We start from the raw sequence: 24,684 nt of genomic DNA, 5'->3' as shown, positions 1-24,684 counted from the left end.
TATAATCCCAGTTACTTGGGAGGCTGAAGTGGGAGGATCACTTGAGCCTGGGAGGTTGGGGCTGCAGTGAGCTGTGATCATGCCACTGCACTCTGTCCTGGGCAACAGAGCAAGATCTTGTGTATTAGTCTGTTGTCACACTACTATAAAGAAACACCTGAGACTGGGTAATTTATAAAGAAAAGAGGTTTAATTGGCTCACAGTTCTGCAGGCTGAACAGGAAGCATGGCAGCATCTGCTTCTGGGGCAGCCTTTTACTCACAGTGGAAGGCAAAACAGGAGCAGACGTCTTACATGGCAGGAGCATGACCAAGGGGGGTGCAGAGCAGTGTCACACACTTTTAAATGACCAGGTCTCACAAGAACTTACTATCACAAGAACAGCACCAGCAGGGAAATCTGCCCCCATGATCCAGTCACCTCCCACCAGGCCCCACCTCCAACACTGGCGATTACAATTCAACATGAGATTTGGGTGGGGGCACAGATCCAAACCACATTACCTTATCTAAAAAAAAAATTATTTTAATTTTTTCTATAGACGGGAAAGCTGAAAGAAAATTTTTAAGACCATCTTTGCCCCAATAATTTGAGACATCATCTTTATCATATGTACTTGAGTTTGTATGTTCATACAAACTCAAAAAAGTTGCATATATACTTGAGTCTGTTTCTGGAGTGTCTTTTCTACTTATACATTGGTCTGTTTATTCATATACTACTGCTACACTCTGTTCTAAATATAGAAGCTTTGTAGGATGCTTAGCCCTCCATCATAGTTCTTTATTTTCATTGTTTTCCTGGCTATTCTTGCATGTTTCTTTTTTTTTTGAGATGGAATTTCATTCTTGCTGCCCAGGCTGGAGTGCAATGGCGTGATCTCGGCTCACTCTGCAACCTCCCCCTCCCAGGTTCAAGCGATTATCCTGCCTCAGCCTCCCAAGTAGCTGGGATTACAGGCACCCGCCACCACGCCCAGCTAATTTTTTGTATCTTTAGTGGAGACGAGGTTTCACCATGTTGGCCAGGCTGTTCTCGAGCTCCTGACCTCAGGTGATCCACCCGCCTCGACCTCCCAAAGTGCTGGGATTACAGGTGTGAGCCACCATGCCCAGCCACATGTTTATTTTTCTAATGAACTTTAGTATCAAGTTGTCTAGCTTCATAAAAAACCTTGTTGACATTTTCTGTTGGGATCACATTAAATTCATAAGTTAGGGGAGAATACATATCCTGATGATGTTGGAACATCCTAAGAACAAGGATGTCTTAATTTGTTCAAATCTGCTTTTATGCCTTTCAAGAATGTTTTTTAAAAAATATTTTTATATTAGTTTTGAATGGCTTTAAAATGCTTATTTCTAAATGACTTACCTTTTTCATTGCTATTATAAATGTTTTTTATTCCATTTTATCTTCTACCTGGTTATCATTTATGTATATGAATATTACTGGTTTTGCATGTTAATTTTATATCCTGCTGCCTTGGTGAATTATCAAGTTAGTTTTATTATTCATTCTCTAGGGTTTTCATATATACCATCATGTCATCTAAAAATAAAGATATTTTTGTTTGTTTTGTCTTCTCCAATTCTTGTTTCTTTGTTTTCCCTTATCTAACTGCATTGGCTAATATCTCCAGAATAATGCTAAATAATTGTGGAGATAGTGGCATCCTTGCAACACTTCTGACCTCAATGGGAATGCCTCTCAGGGTTCCATATTAAGTAATATGCTGGCATTAGGATTGAAGTATATATGTTTATGTTATGGACATATCCATCTATTCCTTTTTTTTTTCAAGAATGTTTATTAGGAATGGATGTTGGATTTTGTCAAAGGCTTTTCAGCATTTTGGATATAATCCTTTGACTCATGAATGTGATGTTATTTTATCAATTTTCTAATGCCGAACCATCTTTACATTCTTGATAAACCCCATTTCATCACGGTGCATTATTTCTTTAATGTAGTGTTAGAATCTATTAACTAATATTATTTCTTAGAATTTTTACATCAGTATTTATAAATGATTTTAGTCTGTAATTTTTCTTTCTGTATATATATACCATCTTTATTAGGCTTAAGTATCATTGCTTCATACAAACATTATGGAGATTTTCTTTCATTTTCTATGCTCTGAAACTGTATATATGGATTTGGGGTTATCCGATTGTTGGTAGACAATTCTAAATTCTACATGAGTCTCTTCTCATTTCTGCACATCTTGCAAGTTAGGCGCTAACTGCCCTCTGTTTCCTGCTACCATAACTGTATTCCCTTTCTATAATACAAGACATCTTCTGGCCTTAGAAGATAAGAGATCTTGTCTCCCTCTAAAGGAAAGGGAAGATTTCCTTGCAGCCCCAGGAAATACTAATAGTATTTGGGCAAAAATCCCTCTGGGGCAAAAAAGCAAACATGTTTATGGTCCAATGTAATAATGTTTTCCTTCAGAAAAAAGGACAGGCGTGCTTACTCCTCACTGTAAAATGTTCAAGTTCCATCCTTAGGGTTCTTATTTGGTAATGCAGCCTACTGCAAGACCAGGTATTATCTGGCTCTCTTTGCATTGCACTTTGGGAATTGGGGCTCAGGAGACCCACCCCAAAATGCTCATCCTCTGGCTACTGCTACTGCTGTGAGTAGTTAACTGTCTTTCATCGCTGAGCCAGGAGTCTCGTGTTTTCTACCAGCATCCATGAAATTGTGACAGGTTAACTTGTTAGCCACAAGTATCACATTCTTCACACATCTTGACACTGGTCTTTTATTTTATTTTATTTTATTTATTTTTTGAGACAGAGTCTCTCTCTGTCACCCAGGCTGGAGTGCAGTGGTGCAATCTCAGCTCACTGCAACCTCCGCCTCCTAGGTTCAAGCAATTCTCATGTCTCAGCCTCTCCGAGTAGCTGGGACTGCAGGCCCACGCCACCACACCCGGCTAATATTTGTATTTTTTTAATAGAGACGGTTTTTCAGCATATAGGTCAGGCTGGTCTCGAACTCCTGACCTTTGGTGATCCACCCACCTTAGCGTCCCAAAGTGCTGGGATTACAGGCATGAGCCACCATGCCTGGCTGACACTGGTCTTTAAAATTGTGGTAAAATTCCCCTAGAAACCATTTTGTGAAGTAGTTCCTTGATAGCTTTCTCTATTCTTCTATGGAAATCAGTCTGTTCAAGCTTTTTATCTTTATGGTTCACTTTAAAATCTTTGATGTGATTATTTGTTTGAGGCAGAGGGAAGGGATCTCTTGAATGAACTTTATTTTTACATTGCTTTGTATTTTCCTTTGTGGTCTCCTTGGTTATCTTCCATGAGGAACAATTATTGTCATTTTAGGCAACTACAGTATCTTCTTAGCTTGTAGTGAGTAAGTAGGAAAATATGTTTAGTAGCCAAAGTTATAAAGATGAATGTCTTTTCTGTGTTTGCTTTTTATAGGTGGTGGTTGTACAGTCATAAAAGTGAATATTCTTTTTGTTTTTCTACAGGTGGTGGTTGTACAGGCAATTAGTGCTCTCTGTCAGAAATACCCTCGAAAGCACAGTGTCATGATGACTTTCCTCTCCAACATGCTCCGAGATGATGTAGGTAGACTACTTTTTAATCATAGGAAGTTGCTGTCTTAAATTCTTAGGATTGCCATGAAATACCATAGTGTTTTAAGATTTCTTTATCATCTCAGTATGCCTCTCAAGTAGTACACTAAGTCTGGTTACCGTCTTATTACTAAACATGCCATTGCTTTGCTTTCCCCACTTGGAGAAAAAACACTTTTGTTTCTCTCATAAAAGGTGGGAAATGAAATTTGAATATTATAAGCATAAACCTTGGAGTGTAAGCATTTCTCCAAAATGTGTCCCTAGAATGAATGGCATTTTATCTTCTTTTTTGCCAGGGAGGCTTTGAGTACAAGCGGGCCATTGTGGACTGCATAATCAGCATTGTGGAAGAGAACCCTGAGAGTAAAGAAGCAGGCCTAGCCCACCTTTGTGAATTCATTGAGGACTGTGAACACACTGTTCTGGCTACTAAGATTCTACACTTGTTGGGCAAAGAGGGCCCTAGAACGCCTGTCCCCTCCAAATATATCCGCTTTATTTTTAATAGGGTTGTCCTGGAGAATGAGGCTGTCAGAGCTGGTGAGTCATTGGGACATTGATATTGACGATGCTGATCTTTTGAAATACTTAAGAGAGTGATAATGAAATTGGAAAATGAAGGTGCAGGATTTGTTGGATGGTGGGATTTTAGAGCATGCTTAGGGCCCAGATATCTTTCTTTGTACTCAGTTTCCATCCTCATTTTTGCCTTAGATTAGACAAATAACCTTTTGCTTTCAGTATGATAGGAATACTATGATGGCTCATCCGTTTTTTCAGTTATAGCCGTAAGTATGAATGTTTGTAGAATTTGTTTATATGTTTCTATATATATATTTTTAAGTGACTTTTCCTCCCTAATCTTTCTTTCCCTTAGCATATGAATAGATCCAAATCTCTCCCATTAAAGATGTAAACTATCTATGAGCCTTTCACTAGCTACTGACTATACTTTCCTTCCCCTCGGAGATAAACTTGAAGTAGCCATTATTAGCTGCCTGCATGAATTCATTATTCATTTTTCTCTTTAACTCAGTATAATGTAGCTCTCCCTTAAAAATCCTCTGAAGTAATTTTATTGAAAATTACTTATAAACTAGTTGTAAAATCAAGTTAGATACTTTAATGTTCTTACCTTTGTTTACACTCAGTCCACTTGATGTGCTATTGACTGAACACTTCGTGAAACCCCGTAGCGTTGGTTTCCACAATAGCCTACATGTTTCCATCACTCGTCACTCTTATTTATAGAGCTCCTCTTTCCAGCCTCATTCCTTAAAATATTAGTTCTCTGTAAGATTTTGACTTCTGAACATCTGCATTCCTCTTGGTGATCATTTTCAGAGCTCTACTGATAGGCTGTGACATTCCAATCATGTCTCTTTCCTGAACTTGTTTGTCCAAATAACTTAAAGCACTTCAAACTCAACCTGAAATTCAAACTAACCTCACATTCATCATCCACTCAGTTATCAAGATAGAATCTTGTTCTGCTGCCTTACAGCCCCTATCTGTTCTTTAGCAAAGTGCTTTCAATTGTGTCTCCTTAATATTTCTTCATTCTCTCTTCTATTTTCATGGTGCTGATTAAGGATCTCATCCATTTCAGATGCCTAGCTATCTGACTGCTTCTAGACTCGCATATATCCAGCCTATTCTTTACACTCTGCTAAAAAAAAAAAGGTGGGGGGGACTTTCAAATATACAAATTTGTCTCATATTTAATATCCTTTAATAATAATGTTGAGATTAAACCATACCCTAATTTTGTTTTATTGCCAGTCTCTCCCTTGTCTCTTCTTGCTCTCCAGCATGGGTCCTATGCTCAGCCTTGCCCAACTGTCCAGTAATATACCACACTTTCTTCTCTGGGCAGGGGCCATTCGAACTTGTTATTTTCTCTGCCTCTAATACTCTTATCCTGCCTCTTTCCTCTGGCTAACAGTACTTGTTCTTCAGATTTTAGCTCAAGTAATATGTGTTAACTCTTTGTCTTAGTTTTCCACCACCAATTCGGATTTAGTTCCTTTCTGTGTATTCACATAGCGTCCTGGATATATTTCTTCCATGGACTTACTTATGATGTGTTGTAATTCTTTCTCTACATACCTATCTTTCCCACTAGAGTGTAGCTCCTTGAGATCAGGGACATGTCTTTTATCTGTCCCAGTACCTGGCACAATTCCTGACAAAAGTTTGGTGAACAATGAATCTTTGTTGAATGAGAGGAATTTTAATAATAGAATTTCTTTTTATGCTTGGGGCTGGTTGTTTGAGATTAGAGCTTAATCACATCAGTGTGATATATAAGGGGTTGTGGTGGGGTGGAGATACAGCTCCTACAGAAAATCTGTATGAATCTTTTTCCTCAATTTTTGGAAGATTTTCCTATTCAGAGCTCTCTTGGGCTTGCAGAATTCTATTTATGCTTAACAGTATCAAAGAAATAAGATCAAGAAACACTCAATAAAACAAGAGAGTTTATCTCCATTGAACATGGGGACACTTTTCTATTTTTTTTTCAAATGGTTATTGGTTAACTCTGAGAAACCAATATTTATGTAGCATAATTGTATGCTTCATTATAGCTGCTGTGAGTGCTTTGGCTAAATTTGGGGCTCAGAATGAGAGTCTTCTCCCAAGCATCCTTGTACTCTTACAGAGGTAAGTTAAATAATGTCTTTTTTAAAAAAAATAAGAATTTTATATCGTTAAATAGTGAAATCCTCATTCTACCATAGGGCGGATGCACTCTAAGCCCTAAGAGTAGAGCTATTGGAGCAAGTCAGGAGCAAATGGCAATTCCTTTCTCTTTTTAGTAATTTTGTATACCTCTCAATCAATTTGATGTACTATTGACTGATCACTTCATGAAAGCCCCTAGCCTTGGTTTACACAATAGCCTACATGTTTCCATCACTCCTCACTCTTATTTATAGAGCTTCTCTTCCCAGCCCCATTCCCTAAAATATTAGTTCTCCATAGGGTTTTATTTGCTAGGTACATGTCACATTTGATTTTGGCTTTCTCTCACATGATTTTGAGAAAGTGACTTAAATACATGTGCCTCAATTTGTACAACAGGGGCTTACTTAAAAAAACTATTAGGTAATTCACTATGCAGAGTTAAAAATAATAGTTTTTCATTGTCTTCATGACTCTATTTGATGAGGAAAAGACTTGCTTTAGCAAACTGTGATTGCATCTTATAATTGAAGCAGATAAATTACAAGCCAAAGGTTGGCTAGTTTACGTAAAACAAATTGTCATTTGAGCAATAACAATGGCTGGATTTTGAATTTATCTTTTTAGTATCCTTGGAAAGTATAATACTCCCATTTCCTAATTACAGAGAAGTCTAAGTCTTCAACAGGGTCATGTGGTTACAGATGGAAGAAAAGACTCCAGACTGGTATTTCATGTTCTTGTGCTCGTTATTTTAATGCCTACTTATGTAGTGCTTGTGATTCACAGTAACAGTATTTCTTTAGTAATTCAGAGCAGTACCCAAGGTTTGTGGAGACTTTAGGAGCCACTGTTGGCTATTGTTGAGCACTTTTTTAAAGATAGTATCAAATGACGACCTGAGCTGTGTCCTTTAGATTTGGTAGTAGAGCTATTGGAAGTCTTTGGGGTACTGTGACATGACTATTCTGTTTCCCCTGGACAGGTGTATGATGGATACTGATGATGAGGTACGAGACAGAGCTACCTTCTATCTGAATGTGCTGCAGCAGAGGCAGATGGCACTAAATGCCACATATATCTTTAATGGTCAGTGAAAGCCAAGGATGTACACTTTTGTTCCTCAAATGGTGTCTTGGAAGCATATTTCATGATTTGCATATGAGCTAACTTCACTAGGCAAATGCTTGGTTTTTGTCTTTGAGTGCACTTCCATTTCTAGAGAAACCTGTGTTTATAGGATATTTTCTAATTTGGTGATGGTAATTCCTATGCAACAATCTATAAGAATATAGATTGGGCCCTTACATTTTTTAAGAACGTTGCTCACTTATTCCTGGTTCTCCTTGAACTCTCTCTTGGATGGGTTTACGTTTTTCCCGTTTTCTTATGCTATCATTATTCCCATATAGCTAAGTTGCTTTCTTTTCTGGGAGGTACATACATTTTGTTGAAAATGTGTATGCTATGCTCCCATGTTTCCTGGAATGAAATAAGTCAGTTTATAAGTTTATAAGGTAATTTCAAGAATATCCTTTATATTTAGGTTATAAAGCTTTTGGTTATATTTTTCTCTTCCTTCAGAAAGCTTACATAAATATTACAAACCTGGGCCTATTTGGATTCGAGGATTGGCAAGAGGTTATAATGCTGAGATTTCTCTGTGTTTCACAGGTTTGACGGTCTCTGTACCAGGGATGGAAAAAGCCTTACACCAGTACACGTTGGAGCCTTCAGAAAAACCATTTGACATGAAATCAATTCCTCTTGCTATGGCTCCTGTCTTCGAACAGAAAGCAGGTTAACTCTATTCGTTTTTCTGTGTATAAGTAGTTTTGCAAAACTAAAAAATATTAGCATATTTTCTCTAATACTCATTTAATTGTCACTCTTTTTTTTTTTTTTTTTTTTTTTTTTTGAGATCGAGTCTCGCTCCCGTCACACAGGCTGGAGCACAGCGGTGCGATCTCTAGTCGCCACAACCTTTACCTCCCGGGTTCAAGCGAGTCTGCTTCCTCAGCCTCCCGAGTAGGTGGGATTACAGGCATGCGCCACCACGCCTGGCTAATTTTTCTATTTTTAGTAGAGACTGGATTTCACCATGTTGGCCAGGTTGGTCTTGAACTCCTGACCTCAGGTGATCCACCCGCCTCGGCCTCCCACAGTGCTAGGATTACAGGCGGGAGCCACCGTGCTCGGCCAATTGTCACCCCTTCTAAATCTTTTAGATTTAAGACATATTTTTATTAGAGTTTAAAAAAAACTCCTGGTTTTTACGTAAAAGCAGTAATATGAAATGCACTCCAAGATGAAGGGTTTTTTTTTTAATGCAAAGCATTACAGTATCTGAAGTCAGTTGCCACTGTGCATCTCAGAGCAGTAATAGTGCTGTCGCCTCCTATTTTTATTTTCTGAAGTTGATAATCTCTAAGTTAATTGATTTTGTTATTGGAGGTTCGTCTTAAAAGAATTTATGGGACACAATCATAAAAAATATTCCCAAAGAAAATCTAACTTTAAAACTTAAAAAAAAAACCAAAAACAAAAGAAGACATAAATGTTTAGTGGTGAGAACACAAAACTGGGAAGAAACAATTTTATGCTTCTTTTCAACATTTTCAGTTTTTCTGTTGATATAATTTTTCCTATTTTGATCATGAGAAGATTTTTAAAATAAATTGTTTTTCCTTTTATGAGTAATTTTTGTACATTCCAGTCCATTTAAATCAAATTCTATATTTTTAGGGCTTACTTTATGATTCCACAACATATGTTCACTAAATACATTTTGAGTGTCCCCCCACCAGAAGTGATAGATAACCTATAAGTATGATTTAGTAATAGCTCATTATACATCTGCTAGAAATGTCTGCTCTCCTGTCTTTCTGTCTGCATTGCTAGCTTGATAGTAGGGGGAGAAGTTCACTTACTTGCTCATATCTGTCTTTATAGAAATCACACTTGTGGCTACTAAGCCAGAGAAGTTGGCTCCTTCCAGGCAAGACATTTTCCAAGGTATGATGATTTGATGATTAGATGTAATAATCTTGCCCCTAGGTGTTGTAAATATAATAAAGTCCACCAGTCTTACTCAAATTGATCAGTTCTCAGTATAGGAAATCTTCGTGTGGCTGAACACCATAGGGTATAGTTGCTGAGGCTACCCGGAGTCCATGAACTTTCCAGTTTGTGATTGCTAATTGGGAATGTTTTTCTTTTCTGTATCTCGTTGGTTAACAGGGAACTCATTGTAAAATAAGTATTTACTTTCTTTTTTTTTTTTTGCTTTTTGCTTTCATTAATGTATAAGCTCACTTACTTGAAAGATCACTAAAACTTGGGGACATATTAGTTGAATGTTCAACTATTAGTAAGGCTATGGAAACTAAAGCATTTTTTTTTTTTTGAGACAGAGTCTCGCTCTGTCACCCAGGCTGGAGTGCAGTGGTGCGATATCGGCTCGCTGCAAGCTCTGCCTCCTGGGTTCACACCATTCTCCTGCCTCAGCCTCCCGAGTAGCTGGGAGTACAGGCGTCCGCCACCATGCCTGACTAATTTTTTTTTATTTTTAGTAGAGGCGAGGTTTCACAATGTTAGCCAGGATGGTCTCGATCTCCTGACCTCGTGATCCGCCCGCCTCAGCCTCCCAAAGTGCTGGGATTACAGGCGTGAGCCACTGCACCTGGCCAACTAAAGCATTTTTTAAGCATCCAGACTAAAGTCTTTCCCTGTCTTCTTCATAGCCTACGTTCTTTTTTCTTGATAGAACAATTGGCTGCCATTCCTGAGTTTCTGAATATAGGACCCTTGTTCAAGTCTTCTGAGCCTGTTCAACTTACAGAAGCAGAGACAGAATATTTTGTTCGATGTATCAAGCACATGTTTACCAATCACATCGTGTTCCAGGTAAGATAATGCCCTTGACTCCTGTAGAGATTTAGTATAAACTGGTATGCTTTGAGACAAATACCCTTTACCTATAATTCTAGTTTCTTTTATAGAGAATTAATTTGGCAGAATTTCTGGTTTTCTTGCTTAACACCAGAGCTATAGAGATCCCTTCATGTGATGGGTAACTTTTGATGGTTAAAATCTAAAGGACATAAAACTGAAATGTGTGAAGAAGTTGGACAACATAAAGTATAACCAATTTTCTAAAATCATCATTTAACATCAGGGTAGATTAAGTGGGCTATTCTGAGAACTTAGATTTGACAGCCATCAGACTTCTGCCATCTTGTTTGGTACAGCAGTCTCAGGAAAGAGAAAAAACTGATGAATAATATAAACAAAAGACCTCAAGAATAAGGCTCTCCCTGTTGCCAAAAGAAGAATCTTAGGAGGAGACCTACCCTGCTCTTTAGAGATAGAAGGTATAGTGGGTTCCAGAGCTGAGTAGTGGGTTATGAGTAGGAAGGATAACTTGTTATCCTTCACAACTTTTCCATTTACTGACTTTTCAGTTTGACTGCACCAACACTCTCAATGACCAGCTGCTGGAAAAAGTGACAGTGCAGATGGAGCCATCAGATTCCTATGAAGTGCTGTCTTGTATCCCAGCCCCCAGCCTTCCTTATAACCAACCAGGAATATGTTACACTCTTGTTCGTTTGCCTGATGATGACCCTACAGCAGGTACTAACCCTCAGAAGGGAGGAGATACGTGATTCAGAATGCATTTCCTTGTGAGCTCTTCAACTCTTCAAATGCTCAGTTTAAGAATGTGGTGCTTTTCTAGAATTTAATGTAATGATAATGAGTGTGTGTGTGTATGTGTTTGTGTGTGTGTGAATATATATTTATAAAATTGGTTACTGCTGCAGAAATATTAATTTTAAAACTAAATCTCTGAGTAAAATTTGCTGAACACTTAAAAGAGAAACTGAGTGTGTATAGCAGTAGCACAAAAAGGAACTCAAGCTTTCTGTTCGAATAATGTGACCACTTGTGAGAGTTCATATACCTGATGTCTCCTGTGAAGAATCTTGACCTGCTTCTCCTCGAAGTTTCTATCTAGTTAGATAGAACTTGGTTATGTAGTAGATTGTTGGCATTTTAAAATACATCATTTTCGAAGGTCCTGTAGCATAAGGTTGCTGTCTGAGAGCATGTCTCAGCCTAGTGAGTGGCTTAGCCAACCATATGTGTCCACATTAAGAGGGGCTTTTAATTCCCTGCTTGACCCATATGCAGTCTTTGCAGGGCGGAAAAATAGCCCCTAAAAGACAGCCAACTAGTGCCAATAGTAGTATTTACTTATTTGGAGACTTGAGAAGGTGAATGTCAAGTATTTATTCTACTTGATTCCCCCCCCCACTGTCATTTTCCTCCTTGATTTCTTCTCTTCTCATGTTCAGTGCACAATATTTGTAACTGTTACCCAGTTTTCACAGAAATAAGCACACACATCACATTTATGTTTTGAACAAATTTTACTGCTCGTAAGTACAGGAGAAACAGAAGTTAAAAAATTAACAAATACTGGGAAAGTTATAGAGTTACAAGAAATCATAAAAGCACTAGTAAATAGTTATCCCTGGTCATCATTCAGTTACATTTGGGGCTTAACCTGCTTTCTTTTAGCCCCTCTCCAAACTCCCTTCTTAGATGTTGGTTCCTGGGAGCCCCTGTCCAGTCTTATCTGTGTTGGGTGATAGACCAGGCTAATCAGACTCTAGCACGAGGTAGATTCACGTTGGCACCACTGCTGTGTCTGAATCCCAGATTGTTCCCTCTGACCCTGGGTGGAACTCTACCTCTATTCTTTAGCCACCCTGGATCCATAACCCCCTGAGTAGGAAGGCACTTTCCTATCTGGCCTCCAATATTTCTCCTTTGAGCTCAAGGCTATCTGGCTTTAACCTTTAATACCTCCTTTATCCCTTTGTGAGGTTTCTCTAGTTCCATTTCCTTATAACTTCGCTTTCTCTCCTGGTCTGTTTTTCTCTCCAGTTAGATTTGTCTGAAATATGTCCACTAGCCAGTAATTAAGCTGGCTGTACTCTTAAGTAAAGCTAGTTTTATTTACCTTTTTCTAAACTAGTATTTGGGCCCAATCTTAATGTAGTCCTGCGGTTTCTACCATTGTCTGGGGAGACTCTGCACTTCATCAGTTCTTTTCCAGTAGCCATCCCTCCATGTTTCAAAATTCCTCCCACTATTCTGCCTCTCACCAACGTTCTGTTTTTTAAGGGATGCTATCACTTTGCCACTTAATTTCAGAGGGAAGTGAAATGCTGAACCCATTGAAGAATCAATCCCTTGCCAATTGAGAATACTAGCTCTTCCCACTTCCCCAGGTTCATTTTGCTAACTGATAACTCAGGTGGCTCACACCCCAGGAAGTATTCTTAACAGAATCTAAGAAGTACAATTTTATAATACCAAAATACACAAAACAACAATATACAAATTACATATAGTATAGGAAGAAACCAACAACAACAACAGAAAACATTTCCACCAAGAGAGGAAAAAGAGGAGAGGTTTTCTTGCCCCTCTTCACTAAGGAGTTTTAAAACATAGATCTTACAAATTAGCCCAGAGATTTCAACATTTGGTCTGCTGGCTATGGACTCTTTTGCTTGATGGTTTGTTTGATTTTTGTTTATAAAAGTTTGGCATTTAGGGAATTGTTTAAAGTTTTGTTAGTAGTAAGTTTATATTTGACCTATCATATACCTACTTAAAAAACAAACTCCTTTCTATTTAGTTTTTTGTCACAATTCTCAAATTTTTAATCCATGGCCAATCTAAAGTCTATGCTGTGCAATGGAAGAAGTGAAATACCAGGGCATAGATGGTAATAGGTATCTTTTACCCATTCCTTCCTTTTTGCATTTTCCCATCACAGATATTCCAAATTTTACCTATCACCTCAAGGTCTTAAACATCAATATGTCTCATTTCAGAAAAATAATATTTTTCCTTATAATCACAGTGAAAAAACAGAAATTCTTGGTTTGATTTCCTTCAACTTGAAAACAGTATAGCATAATAGAAAGGAATATGGGTTTGATAGACAGATGAGGATTTGAATTCTGGCCCTGCTGCATACTGACTGTGTGATCTTGGACAAATTATTTGATCTCTTAGGACTGTGAATAGGATGAAATTAAATGAAATGAAATAATAGGTAAGTTGCTTCACATTGTGCCAGACACATAGAACCTTTTGGTGTTTAATTCTAGAATTATCCACTTTCTTCCTTTATCCTCTCTAAAATCAAGTCTTCCAGAGTTCAAAAGACACATACCCTCTAATCTCTTCCAGAAAGTTGTTCCATCAATTATTCCTTTCTTTGATCTATCTTTAATCTTTCCTACTCCCCTTTACTTTATAAATGTATAAAAATCTACCCTATCTGAAAAAATTTGCTTTAACCTAACATCAATATATTACAACATAACACTTTCTTGCAAAGGTTGGGCAATTTCTTGAAAGACTATGGACATCCTAAGTCTCTATGTAACTAGTCCTACTTATTATCTTTCATCCTCCCAGAATTTGTCCTTTACCTAAAAAGTTTTAGAAAAGCCTTTAAGGCAACATTCCTTCTAAGCATTCATTCTCTTTCAGCAGCTCTGTTTCCCCTGAATATTTATTGCACCCGTTAACAGTATATATTATATACACCCAACATTCTACCAATTATTCCCAATGTTGGACCTTTTTAATGCCGCTACCAACTTAACTTTTTATTCCACTACCTATTCAGAACCATTCTAATCTTTATATTGCTTTTATTTATCAGGTTTTATTGCATCATATTTCTTGTTATCTGGAACCATTTCAACAAATATTAATAACTTATTTTAAAACAGTCTTTAATAGAAAATATTCGTACTAAGATCAGCTGTAACAGTACATGTATGTGAGTTTATTTTCTCTGATTTTCATTGGAAATATTGCCTGCCATATAATGATTCATAATTATTTTAATTTCTTGACTTTCTGCCTACATTTCCTTAAAGTGCCAGCTTAAGCTACTGTAGTCGCCCTTCCATTATTTTTTGTTCGGTATTAACCATATTCACTTGGCATTCTGTACTAAAAACACAACTTCAGTTAAGTAAGATTTGCCTCAGAGTTTTTTACTTTAACTCACCTCCACTCACCCACTGGGATCCATATTAATGAGGCTCAGTGAAACTTTGCATTCTTCTAAGCCAAGCATTTAATCTGAATTTTAACTCAAATACTAAAAAAAGCAGGATTGGTAGAACATTATGATTCAGCCACCCTTTCCCCTTCCTTTATCACTAGAATTTGCTTCAGCCTGGCTTTAAAATCAATATTCCTGCAGTCTAACCCATTGAAAGATCTGCCAGGATTCTCAGTCTGAGATCTCCTTATTTACCCACTCATTTGTCACATACCCAGTCTGCCATTCCTCAAACTCACTGAAATTTCCCTCATTTCCTTTCAAGCCATCTTTCTAACCTATTTGATATCCCTTTTCTACCCCATCATCTTCAATGTCTCTAATTTTTGTTGCTGACTTTACTTAAATGATCCTATCTCTACAGAATGCAGTTTAATCATGGTATACCCACTCATTTCTGCCTTTTGCCTTAGGGGAAAAACAAAACAAAACCCTGTTCTATTGGTACCGCCCAGTCTTTGTTCATCTGTCCTTGAAATTGATTCACAATGTGAATATGTATAAGCTTCCTCATGACCCACCTCCAGTGTTCAAAACATTTCCTTCCTGTTCTCTTGTTGTCCACCATACTTACCTGCATCCTTGGCTAGTAGAACTGATGTTCTGAGGATTGCTGATGAAGCTCATCCTTCAGACTCCACTTCATAAACCCATCTCTATATGGGACCATTTATTCTCCTGACTCTAAGCATTCATCAAGTGTTTCCCTCAAGGAGCTTTAAGGAAGCCACCAAATTCCCTAATGACAAGTTCTTTCTATATACTTTTCCTCTTTGCCATTATTCCATACTGTGGATCAAGGGGCAACAATACCCACCCTACCAACTCTGACATTCCTAAATCCCAAAGTGGTTTAAACTGTATACTGTCCCCTTAATTTCAATCTTGTTAAACAGAGTAATACTTCCTTCTCATTTTGGCTCTACTAATTTTGTTGGAGACCACGTTAAACACATAGTAACCTATGTCCAACCCCCACACTTGCAAATTTTACATTGTTAATTGTTTGCTTTCAAAATCCTGACCTTCAGTGATTGCCAACACTGCCTTCCATATCGGTTGGGGTTGCTTTACCATCACCGTCTATAAGGTTTCTTCTTTTTCTGTTATCCTATTCAATGAAGTAGTTACCATGACAGGTAAAGTGTTGTTACCCCACTCCCTTGTCGTCTAGGATTTAACTTCTATTCCCTAAAATGCTCCTACACTCAGCCATGATACCGAACATACCACCGACTTGCCCCTGAGATTTGCCAGTGCCCCCACTTTGGGAACTCTGCATTCCACCTTCCCCTATTCCATGTCGGCCCTTTTACTGATGCTAAGCCCTGCACAAATTCATAAGGTTATCTCCCCTCCTACCTGCCTCCTGTCCCTTCTTTTACCATAAACTTCCGTCATCCAATTTACATCCCAATAACTGCCTTAGAATGGCTGCCAGACTCTCTCATTCCATGCGGTATGCCAACGTAAATTTGCACAGTCTACACACAGTGTTGCCTCCCACTGTCATCTTCCAGAAACTCCTTTTCATCTTCAACATCCAGTCCTGCGTGCCCTGCCACTTCCAAGTCAATCCACAGACTCAGGAATCTTTCCTGAACTCTGACCGCTTCCTGCCCTGCCCCAACTGATGACACCACTGCCAGCTTCCATGTCCTCAACCTGCTGTACTGAGTCCATCTGCTGTCTCAGTTCACCCCTAACCATCCTATATTCTCAGCTCTGCCTCTAAGGAACAGCGGTTTCCTCTCTCTGTTGTGTCCTCTGGCCTTTCATCATCTCGCCATGCCCTTTATTGACACACGGTCCTCAATGTTTCCAAGGTGCCAACACCTCTACACCCTGTTTCTGTGGCCTCATCTCACCTCTCCTTCATTCCTCCCTTGTCTTACCCACACCATGCTTTCTCCTCCATGACCTGCATCAAACACTTTGCCCCTTTTGGGCAAAAAGGAGGATTCTCTACATTCACACCCACACTCTTGCTCTTGGCATGCCTCCCTTGCTGCAACACATTCCCTGATCCTTTCAACAAGCTCACCTCTGTAAGCTGCTGGCCTCCATAACCTGCTCCAACTCATTCTTCTTGCCCATTGGGGAACACCTCTCCTCTGTCCTGCTCTCCCATATGCTGCAAACTCACCTTCTGCTCTCCCAGCTCCTGGGCCAGGTTGGTCGTTTCTCCTGTTTTCCTCCTCTAGTGCATAGCACGGTACTGTCCCACCTGCACCATCCTGCGTTCTCTAAGCACCACCTGTGATTCTGCCACTGGCCTAATTCGTGTTCTCAGGTGTGTCCTCCCTTCTTGACCTGGCCCCGCACCCACTGCACCACCAGATGCAGTCCTCTCTGTGTCACACGTACTGCACTGAATCCACATGCTCTGCTGTCCAAGCTCACGTCCCAGTGGCCCAGGCTATGAGTCCTTTCCAGGGCCCCACAACCCTGACTCCCTTAAACCTTCATGATTCCTTTCACGTTCTTTCTTTCACACTGTGTAAAAACACTCTGGGGAACATCTGCCTCTGAATCTCCTACCTTGTTCCTATCACCATAGCAGTTTTGTCTTTGTCACTCACTCGTGTCTCGCTCTCTGCCCATCCTCATCCCCCCCCATACACACCCAGTCTCAACCTGACTCTCCTGCCCTGCCTGAGACCCAGCTCCTCCGCTCCTCCTGGGTGCTGCTATCAGTCCCACCCTCCTCCTGCCTCCTCCCTCCTTAGCACCCATGTCTTCAAGACGCTCTTCTTCCACACTGTCTCCATTTCCCTTTGCACCTTCCCTCCCCGTGACAACAGATCCCCTGCTCTCTGCTCTCACCCACACAGCCCACATCCTCTTTGTCACTAGGCCCTTCTCTAGGCCTCACTCCTCCACCTGAGTCCTTGAGTCTGGGACCGAGGCATTGGAAATCCCAGCTCCACCACCAGGGTACCCGGTGCCTTTTCGGCTACATCCATTTGCTCGCTGTCATCTTTGTCCTGATCTGTCGGGGACTGTGTTCCCACACCTGACAGTCTTGACCCTGATGCCTCCATCAGCCCCACTGCACGTGCGTCTTCCCCTCGCACTCCACGTGTCTGCCCGGCTCTCTATCCTCCCGCATCCACCAGTGATTCTCACCCGAGAATGCAGGACCCCAAGGCGGCCTATCAGAAGCATCTTTTGGGCTTGGTTTCTTCTTTTGCTATTATCTGTGTTCCTTTTAAAGACTGCTTTTTTTTCCCCCTTACTTTTACTGAGCTGAACACTGCTCACCCCTCGGATGATTGGATAGCCCTGCCTGGGATTCCATGTCCAGAGACCTCCCTCCAGGTGAAATTTACCCCCTACCCCAGATAAGAATCACTGCTATGGACGGCCACCTTGACTCCCTGACATTACTCCCTCATTTCACACCTAGACCATTGTAGTGCTTGCCATTTAACTTCCCACTCAACACATCTCATCTTTTGCCTCCCCACCCCCATTAGGCCTGGAACTCTCTGCTTGGAACCACCTCATTCCTTCCCTGTTTGCCCTTTAACACACCTCTGACCCCAAACACCAGTCTGCATTGGAAACTTGTTCTTCTAATGCCTCCCCACCTGATACTTCTTGTCCTCCCACCTGATAGGACTCTTAGGCACTGTGTCAGTATCTTCGGCCTCAACCTGTTTCTTATGGGTGCTTACTATTGTCAGTTTTCCTTAATCCCCACCCCTTTGTTCAGATCCCTTACAAGATCGGCCTGCAGAAACTTCCCCCTTTGTTTCCTGAGTTCTCAGTTGTTTCCTAAAAACCAGCCATTTACCTTGACCTTTCAACCTACAACAAACCACTTTCATGTACTTCTTTCGGTGGATTTAGATGGCTTCCCCAGCCTGTATTCATCACCCGCAACATTAGATATGTAACCCACCAGCTCAGTTAAGTAAGAAAGTTTCCTCCAACTAGAACTTGGCTCGATTCTCCCCATCTGGTTCCCTACCTCCTCTCCCACTCACACCCCACTTTTCCCAATCCTTCCCTCCTTTCCAACCCAGTCAATCCCAGCCCAAATCCATCCCAAACTCCATCCCCTTCACCCAACCCACCCTTCCCCACTGCATCCATAGCAAAGACCCTGGCCCAAGATTCACACTTTTGCAACAAAGTTCAAGGCTTTAAGAGCAGCCATTCCTTCCTGCCCATTGCTGTCCACCCCTTTTACACTTTCCCTTCCCCATGCCGAACCTTGCAGGCTTCCCTGAGCACTCCAAATTCCTTTGTTCCTACTCTGGGACTTCCCCTTTCACCTCGTTCCACCTATAGCTGTCCTGCCTGTGGCTGTCCTGCCCAGCTCCCTTCCACCACACTTTCTGCCTTCCATCCTTCCCTGGGGGCCCCTCCACCCTGTCTTCTGTAGGTGACTCCCCCATTGCGCTGCCTCATCGTCCCACTTCCACATTCTTTCTTGCAGCCTTTCCCCTTGTGATATATTTCTTCTCTTTGCTTCCTTGGCCAAAGGAAGACATTTACCTCTCTGTGGCCCATATTTCTCTCAATCACCCAGGGCCTGTCACTTCATCAGACTCAGTCATCTCTTCTCCATAGGGATGTGCTCACTACTTTGACCTGCTCTCCTCACCACTCAAACTTTTCCATCCTCTCTCTATCCCACCTTCTCTTCAAGAACTGTTTTCTGTTGCTCCTCCGGATCTTCCACTGATTCAGGCCAGTGCCTTCCCTCAGGCTGCCTTTTCCTTCCCCTCTTCCACTCCAGCCTTGTTTCCTCTTTTCTCTTTCTGTTCCATGAAGTGAGTTCCTACAAAACTCTACAGCCAGTCCCGCCACTTCCTCCTCTCTTCATCTCCATTATTTCCATTTACCTTGGATAGGGCCCCAGTGAGCCCATGTACCCCTGCCCATCATGCCTGATCTTGCAGTACCCATTGAAGCTATCTGGATCCACCATTTCTTCTTTCCCTCTTGGCCACACTACCTTTACTATACCCTTGTTTAGAATTTAAGACCTTCTTCTTACACAGGTCCTGCCATCCCATCCTGTTCTGCCTTTCCTCCTCTCTGCCCTCTGGAAAAAGTTTCCAAAAATGAAGCCCCCGTATCAGCACCCAAACCTTCATCCTAGCCAACCTCTGGGCATGCCCACTGTGCCCATTTACTACTGACCTAATCTCCCACTAAATCTAAGATGCTACCTGTGTTTGAAGGCCCCCGCCTCCTACTTCACTGCACCTCTGTAGTGAAGTGTGGTGTAGTGCATATTTTCAGTTGCAAGCTACACCTCCATCCTCTCAGGCTCCCTTGACAACAGAAGTTCAGACTCAGTGGTCACTGGGAATTGTCTTCTCTCCATTAGTTCCCTCTAACACTTGCAAGTATCTTTCTGCCCACATACTAGACTCAAAACACATGAGTCCATCCCCAGGCCCCCAGCCCCCAAGTTTTACCTGCCAGTACGTTCCATGCAGGTGCAGTCTGAATGTGCAGTGATGCCCCATTTCCTCCATTTACCCTGAGTGACTTAGGCACCTTCCCCCTACTTTCCTTTCCTAAGGATCCACTTCGGAAACGCCTGGGATTTTGCCTCCCTACCGTAGTCCTACGGGTTGGCCTTGGTAAGAGGCATGATACCAACTTGCCTGAGATCTGATAAAACCCCATTTGGGGAACTCTGATTTCCTCCTTCCCCTTTTCTGCATTGGACCCTGTACGGGCACTAAGCTCCCCACAAGTTCATGATGTTCTTTCCCCTCCTGCACCACAAATCTCTTTCTTTTCCCATCAACTTCCCTGACCCCACTCACATCACACCACCTCCATGTGGCTGCTCCACTCCAATGTCTCACTTTTTCCACACAAGGTTCACACTTAATTCCTGCACCACTGTTTCCTCCTACTTTCATCTTCCAGACACGCTCTACCTCCTCTTCAACATCCAGTCCTGTGTGCCCTGCCACCGCCAGGTCAATCCACAGACTCAGGAATCTTTCCTGAACTCTGACCCCTTCCTGCCCTGCCCCAACTGATGACACCACTGCCAGCTTCCATGTCCTCAACCTGCTGTACTGAGTCCATCTGCTGTCTCAGTTCACCCCTAACCATCCTATATTCTCAGTTCTGCCTCTAAGGAACAGCGGTTTCCTCTCTCTGTTGTGTCCTCTGGCTTTTCGTCGTCTCGCCATGCCCTTTATTGACACACGGTCCTCAATGTTTCCAAGGTGCCAACACCTCTACACCCTGTTTCTGTGGCCTCATCTCACCTCTCCTTCATTCCTCCCTTGTCTTACCCACACCATGCTTTCTCCTCCATGACCTGCATCAAACACTTTGCCCCTTTTGGGCAAAAAGGAGGATTCTCTACATTCACACCCACACTCTTGCTCTTGGCATGCCTCCCTTGCTGCAACACATTCCCTGATCCTTTCAACAAGCTCACCTCTGTAAGCTGCTGGCCTCCATAACCTGCTCCAACTCATTCTTCTTGCCCATTGGGGAACACCTCTCCTCTGTCCTGCTCTCCCATATGCTGCAAACTCACCCTCTGCTCTCCCAGCTCCTGGGCCAGGTTGGTCGTTTCTCCTGTTTTCCTCCTCTAGTGCATAGCACGGTACTGTCCCACCTGCACCATCCTGCGTTCTCTAAGCACCACCTGTGATTCTGCCACTGGCCTAATTCGTGTTCTCAGGTGTGTCCTCCCTTCTTGACCTGGCCCCGCACCCACTGCTCCACCAGATGCAGTCCTCTCTGTGTCACACGTACTGCACTGAATCCACATGCTCTGCTGTCCAAGCTCACGTCCCAGTGGCCCAGGCTATGAGTCCTTTCCAGGGCCCCACAACCCTGACTCCCTTAAACCTTCATGATTCCTTTCACGTTCTTTCTTTCACACTGTGTAAAAACACTCTGGGGAACATCTGCCTCTGAATCTCCTACCTTGTTCCTATCACCATAGCAGTTTTGTCTTTGTCACTCACTCGTGTCTCGCTCTCTGCCCATCCTCATCCCCCCCCATACACACCCAGTCTCAACCTGACTCTCCTGCCCTGCCTGAGACCCAGCTCCTCCGCTCCTCCTGGGTGCTCCTGTCAGTCCCACCCTCCTCCTGCCTCCTCCCTCCTTAAGGCCCATGTCTTCAAGATGTTCTCCTTCCACACTGTCTCCATTTCCCTTTGCATCTTCCCTCCCTGTGACAACAGATCCCCTGCTCTCTGCTCTCACCCGCACAGCCCACTTCCTCTGTGTCACTGGGCCCCTGTCTTGGCCTCACTCCTCCACCTGAGTCCTCAAGTCTCGGACCGAGGCGCTGGAAATCCCAGCTCCACCACCATGGTCCCGGTGCCTTTTCGGCTACATCCATTTGCTCGCTGTCATCCTTGTCCTGGTCTGTCGGGAACTGTGTTTCCACACCTAACAGTCTTGACCCTGATGCCTCCATCAGCCCTGCTGCACGTGCATCTTCCCCTCACATTCTACATGTCTGCCTGGCTCTCCATCCTCCCGCGTCCACCAGTGATTCTCACCCAAGGATGCAGGACCCCGAGGAAGCCTATCAGAAGCATCTTTTGGGCTGGGTTTCTTCTTTTGCTATTATCTGTGTTCCTTTTAGAGATTGGTTTTTTTCCCCTTACTTTTTCTGAGCTGAACACTGCTCACCCCTCTGATGATTGGATAGGTCTGTCTGGGGGTCCATGTCCCCAGCCCTCCCTCGGGTGAAACCGACCCCTCAACCCCAGATAAGAATCACTGCTGTGGACGGCCACCTTGACTCCCTGGCCTTTACTCTCCCATTTCTAGCATTTAGTATTTTGGTATTTCCAGATACACTTCCTACTCATAAAGACCAGCATTTCCCTCCCCCTGCCCAACAGTCCTGGCACTCTCCACTTGGAACCACCTCATTGTCTTCCCCATTTACCCCTTAACACACATGGTGCCCAAAAGCCCAGTCTGCATGAGAGAGTTGGGCTTCTGACACCTTCACACCCTACCCTTTATGCCCTGACCCATCTAATAAGACTCCCAGGCACTCAGTTAATACCTTTGGCCTCAATCTAATTTTCGTAGGCCCTTACTACTGACATTTTTCCTTCATCATCCCTCCTCTTTTCAGATCAATGACAGGGTGCCCCCAGAGAGACTTCCCATTTGGTGGTCATCATCCTGTTTGTTTCCCAGAAACCAGCCCTTTACCTTAACCTTTTACCCTTCCTGAGCTACTCTGTTTGTTCTTCTTTTGCCGGACTCAGATGTCTTCTCTAGCCTGTATTCATCAACCTCAACACTCAACATGTAATTGTCCACCAGCTCAGATGAATAAGATGGTGTTCTCAATGCCTACAGCTTGGCTCACTTCACCCCACCCCAACCCCTCCCCCAGTCCCAGTCCCACTGCCCCTAACCCTGCCCCACCCATTCATCCCCTACCCAAACCCCACCCCAAACCCCATCCCCTCCACCCAGCCCACCCTTCCCCGCCGGATCCGTAGTAAAGAGCCTGGCCCAAGATTCACACCTTTGCAACAAAGTTCAAGGCTTTAAGAGCAGCCATTCCTTCCTGCCCATTGCTGTCCACCCCTTTTACACTCTCCCTTCCCCATGCCGAACCTTGCAGGCTGCCCTGAGCACTCCAAATTCCTTTGTTCCTACTCTGGGACCTCCCCCTTCACCTCACTTCACCTGTGGCTGTCCTGCCTGTGGCTGTCCTGCCCAGCTCCCTTCCACCACGCTGTCTGCCCTCCATCCTTCCCTGGGGGCCCCTCCACCCTGTCTTCTGTAGGTGACTCCCCTGTTGCGCTGCCTCATCGTCCCACTTCCACATTCTTTCTTGCAGCCTTTCCCCTTGTGATACATTTCTTCTCTTTGCTTCCTTGGCCAAGGGAAGGTACCTGCCTGTCTGTGGCCCATATTTCTCTCAGCCACCCAGGGCCTGTCGCTTCATCGGACTCAGTCATCTCTTCTCCATAGGGATGTGCTCACTACTTTGACCTGCTCTCCTCACCACTCAAACTTTTCCATCCTCTCTCTATCCCACCTTCTCTTCAAGAACTGTTTTCTGTTGCTCCTCTGGATCTTCCACTGATTCAGGCCAGCGCCTTCCCTTAGGCTGCCTTTTCCTTCCCCTCTTCCACTCCAGCCTTGTTTTCTCTTTTCTCTTTCTGTTCCATGAAGTGAGTTCCTACAAAACTCTACAGCCAGTCCCACCACTTCCTCCTCTTCCTCCTTTCTTCATCTCCATTATTTCCATTTACCTTGGATAGAGCCCCAGTGAGCCCATGCACCCCTGCCCATATTGCTTGCTATTGCAGCTGTCCAGATCCACAGTTTCCTCTTTCCCTCTTGGCCACACTACCTTCACTACACCTGTGTTTAGGATTTAAGACCTTCTTACACAGGTTCTGGCCTCTGTCCTGTTCTACCTTTCCTCCACTCTTGCCTCCCAAGAAAGAATTACCCTTGCCTCTACCCATCTCTGCCACCCTGACTACCACTGGCTTTACTCTGTATTGCTGCATCCCCATTTGCTACCGACCTACTTTTCCCACTAATCCTATGATGCTCCACTAGGTATGAAGCCTGTGCCCCCCACCCCCATTGGAGCCTCATGACAACTGTGGATATTTTGCTTCGAAAGCTGCACCTCCATATCTTTCTCCCACTCTTGGATAGCAAAACCAAGGATTAAGTGATCACTGCAAATTGTCTCCTGTGCATTGCTTAGCAGTCCCTCCTCTGCCATTTTATAAGCATCTTTCTGCACACATACTGGACTCAAACCACATGAGTCCATCACCGAGTTCCTGAGTTCCCTGCCAGTGGTTTCTGTGGAGGTGCTGTCTTCATGTGCAGTGTTTCCTGATGCCCTTTCTGTAACCCCAGTTACTTTGGCCCTTTCCCCCATTTTCTCCTAAGGGCTTCAATTTGCAAAAATGCCCAGGCTCTTGCTTCTTCGATCTGCTCTGCTCTTATGGTCTGGCTTTAATACTGCTTATTTCAACAATTTGCACCATGAGGTCTGGCGCAGCCCCCATTTTAGGAATTCTTTGTTCCATCTTCCTGTTTTCCATGTTGGCTCCTCTATCAAAGCTCAACTCTGCTCCACCACCCCCCCCGCCCCCACAAATTCATGAGGTTATTTCTCCTCTTACGCCCCTCCTGTCCCTTTCTTTTTCCATCAACATCACTGACCCATCTCACGACCCACATAGTGCCTTATGACTCCAGACTGGATAAAGT

The 24,684-nt window shown here is 42.8% G+C and overlaps 1 protein-coding gene across 2 annotated transcripts in view; it reads left to right on the top strand.

Moving 5' to 3' along the window:
• COPG2 (COPI coat complex subunit gamma 2) overlaps positions 1-24,684 on the top strand; it is a 162,683-nt gene that overhangs the window by 110,596 nt on the left and 27,403 nt on the right. For both annotated transcript variants that reach the window (XM_024249541.3, XM_054560634.2), the window contains exons 13-20: positions 3,501-3,596; positions 3,908-4,151; positions 6,200-6,275; positions 7,282-7,385; positions 7,971-8,096; positions 9,249-9,311; positions 10,063-10,202; positions 10,760-10,931. In XM_024249541.3, the coding sequence (XP_024105309.1) occupies positions 3,501-3,596; positions 3,908-4,151; positions 6,200-6,275; positions 7,282-7,385; positions 7,971-8,096; positions 9,249-9,311; positions 10,063-10,202; positions 10,760-10,931 (1,021 nt within the window). The remainder of the gene's footprint in view (positions 1-3,500; positions 3,597-3,907; positions 4,152-6,199; positions 6,276-7,281; positions 7,386-7,970; positions 8,097-9,248; positions 9,312-10,062; positions 10,203-10,759; positions 10,932-24,684) is intronic.

This window comes from Pongo abelii, chromosome 6, assembly GCF_028885655.2.
Source record: "Pongo abelii isolate AG06213 chromosome 6, NHGRI_mPonAbe1-v2.0_pri, whole genome shotgun sequence".
Lineage (NCBI taxonomy): Eukaryota > Metazoa > Chordata > Mammalia > Primates > Hominidae > Pongo > Pongo abelii.
The sequence above is the reverse complement of the archived record's forward strand: the minus strand, read 5'-3'. Positions and strand labels throughout refer to the sequence as shown.